The 1,047-nt window shown below is 54.3% G+C and overlaps 1 protein-coding gene and 1 non-coding gene across 3 annotated transcripts in view; both read right to left on the bottom strand.

The window, feature by feature from the left end:
- Positions 1–482, bottom strand: part of CRCP (CGRP receptor component) — a 38,625-nt gene extending 38,143 nt beyond the window's left edge. Inside the window, exon 1 of one of the 2 annotated variants that reach the window (XM_026656504.2) lies at positions 444–482. In XM_026656504.2, the coding sequence (XP_026512289.1) occupies positions 444–445 (2 nt within the window). In that variant the 5' untranslated portion in view covers positions 446–482. Of the gene's footprint in view, positions 1–161; positions 424–443 lie in introns of those variants that run through there. The other variant, XM_026656503.2, reaches the window with a different exon arrangement.
- Positions 441–511, bottom strand: TRNAG-GCC. The gene has a single exon. It is a non-coding gene; the product is annotated as a tRNA-Gly (tRNA).
- Between the last annotated feature and the right edge of the window lie 536 nt (positions 512–1,047).

Below are 1,047 nucleotides of genomic sequence, written 5' to 3'. Positions count from 1 at the left end.
CCCCCCAGGAGAGGCTCCCCCAGCTCCCCCTCCAGCCAGACCCCCCCCAGGAGAGGGTCCCCTTTCGGTGGGTGCTCGGCCGGCGGGGGGACGGAGGGGGTCCCTCAGCCGCGCCCACGCGGCGCCCGGGAGCGGCCTACACGCGCGCCGGGGCTCCTTACACTTCCATCTCGTCCACCCGCCGCCGCCTCCTGCCCGCCGGCGGAGCCGCACGCCGAGGCCGCCCCCGCCCCTAGAGCGCTAGTCCCCGCGGAGCCGCGCACTGGGCCCTCCTGGCGGCGCTCGGCGCTGGGGCCGCCTGACTCAGAGCGCGCAGCCCTGGGCCCCTTCTACTGTTGCGGTCCTCGGCGGGGGCCCGTCCCCATCGCCTGAGAGACCCGCAGAGGCAAAAGTATTGAATCCAAGTTATTCTGGGGGAAGCAGGGGCAAAAAGCGATACTTGCATTGGCCGGGAATCGAACCCGGGCCTCCCGCGTGGCAGGCGAGAATTCTACCACTGAACCACCAATGCAGGTGATAACAAAAACACTCACCACCCTCTACTTAATTTAAAAGAGATTGACTGATTCTCTGGTTTTTATTTTCCATATACACTGACCAAAATGTGTCCAATATATAGAAGCCTTTCACAAATACCCTGAAAATTCACTTACCTATCTTCAAAATATACTTGTCCCCCCTTTATCCTGACAATACTTTTTTGGGGAGGAGGTGAGAGGGAAGTATATTCCACTTGCCTATTAAAAAATTAATTAGTCACTGTGGATAGAAAACTCAGTACATATAGAAGCCTTTCAAAAATGTCCTGGAATTTCATTAGCTCTGGTTCCAAAACTCTTGGCTACCCTTTACCAGGATAATAATGGTGGGGAAAAACATATCTCACTTGTCCATCAAATCAAAAAATTATTGACTATGTGCAAGCAGAATTTTGCTAGTTCTGCAACAGATATATAAAACCTCTTCCCATTCCCACCCACCCACTTCTATGTCTATTTCATCATCCAGGTCATGAGCACTCTCAATCCCCTTTTTTCCCCTCCCTCC

This window comes from Terrapene carolina, unplaced genomic scaffold (genome assembly GCF_002925995.2).
Source record: "Terrapene carolina triunguis isolate 2854851 unplaced genomic scaffold, T_m_triunguis-2.0 Scaffold231, whole genome shotgun sequence".
NCBI classification, from domain to species: Eukaryota; Metazoa; Chordata; order Testudines; family Emydidae; genus Terrapene; species Terrapene triunguis.
The sequence above is the reverse complement of the archived record's forward strand: the minus strand, read 5'-3'. Positions and strand labels throughout refer to the sequence as shown.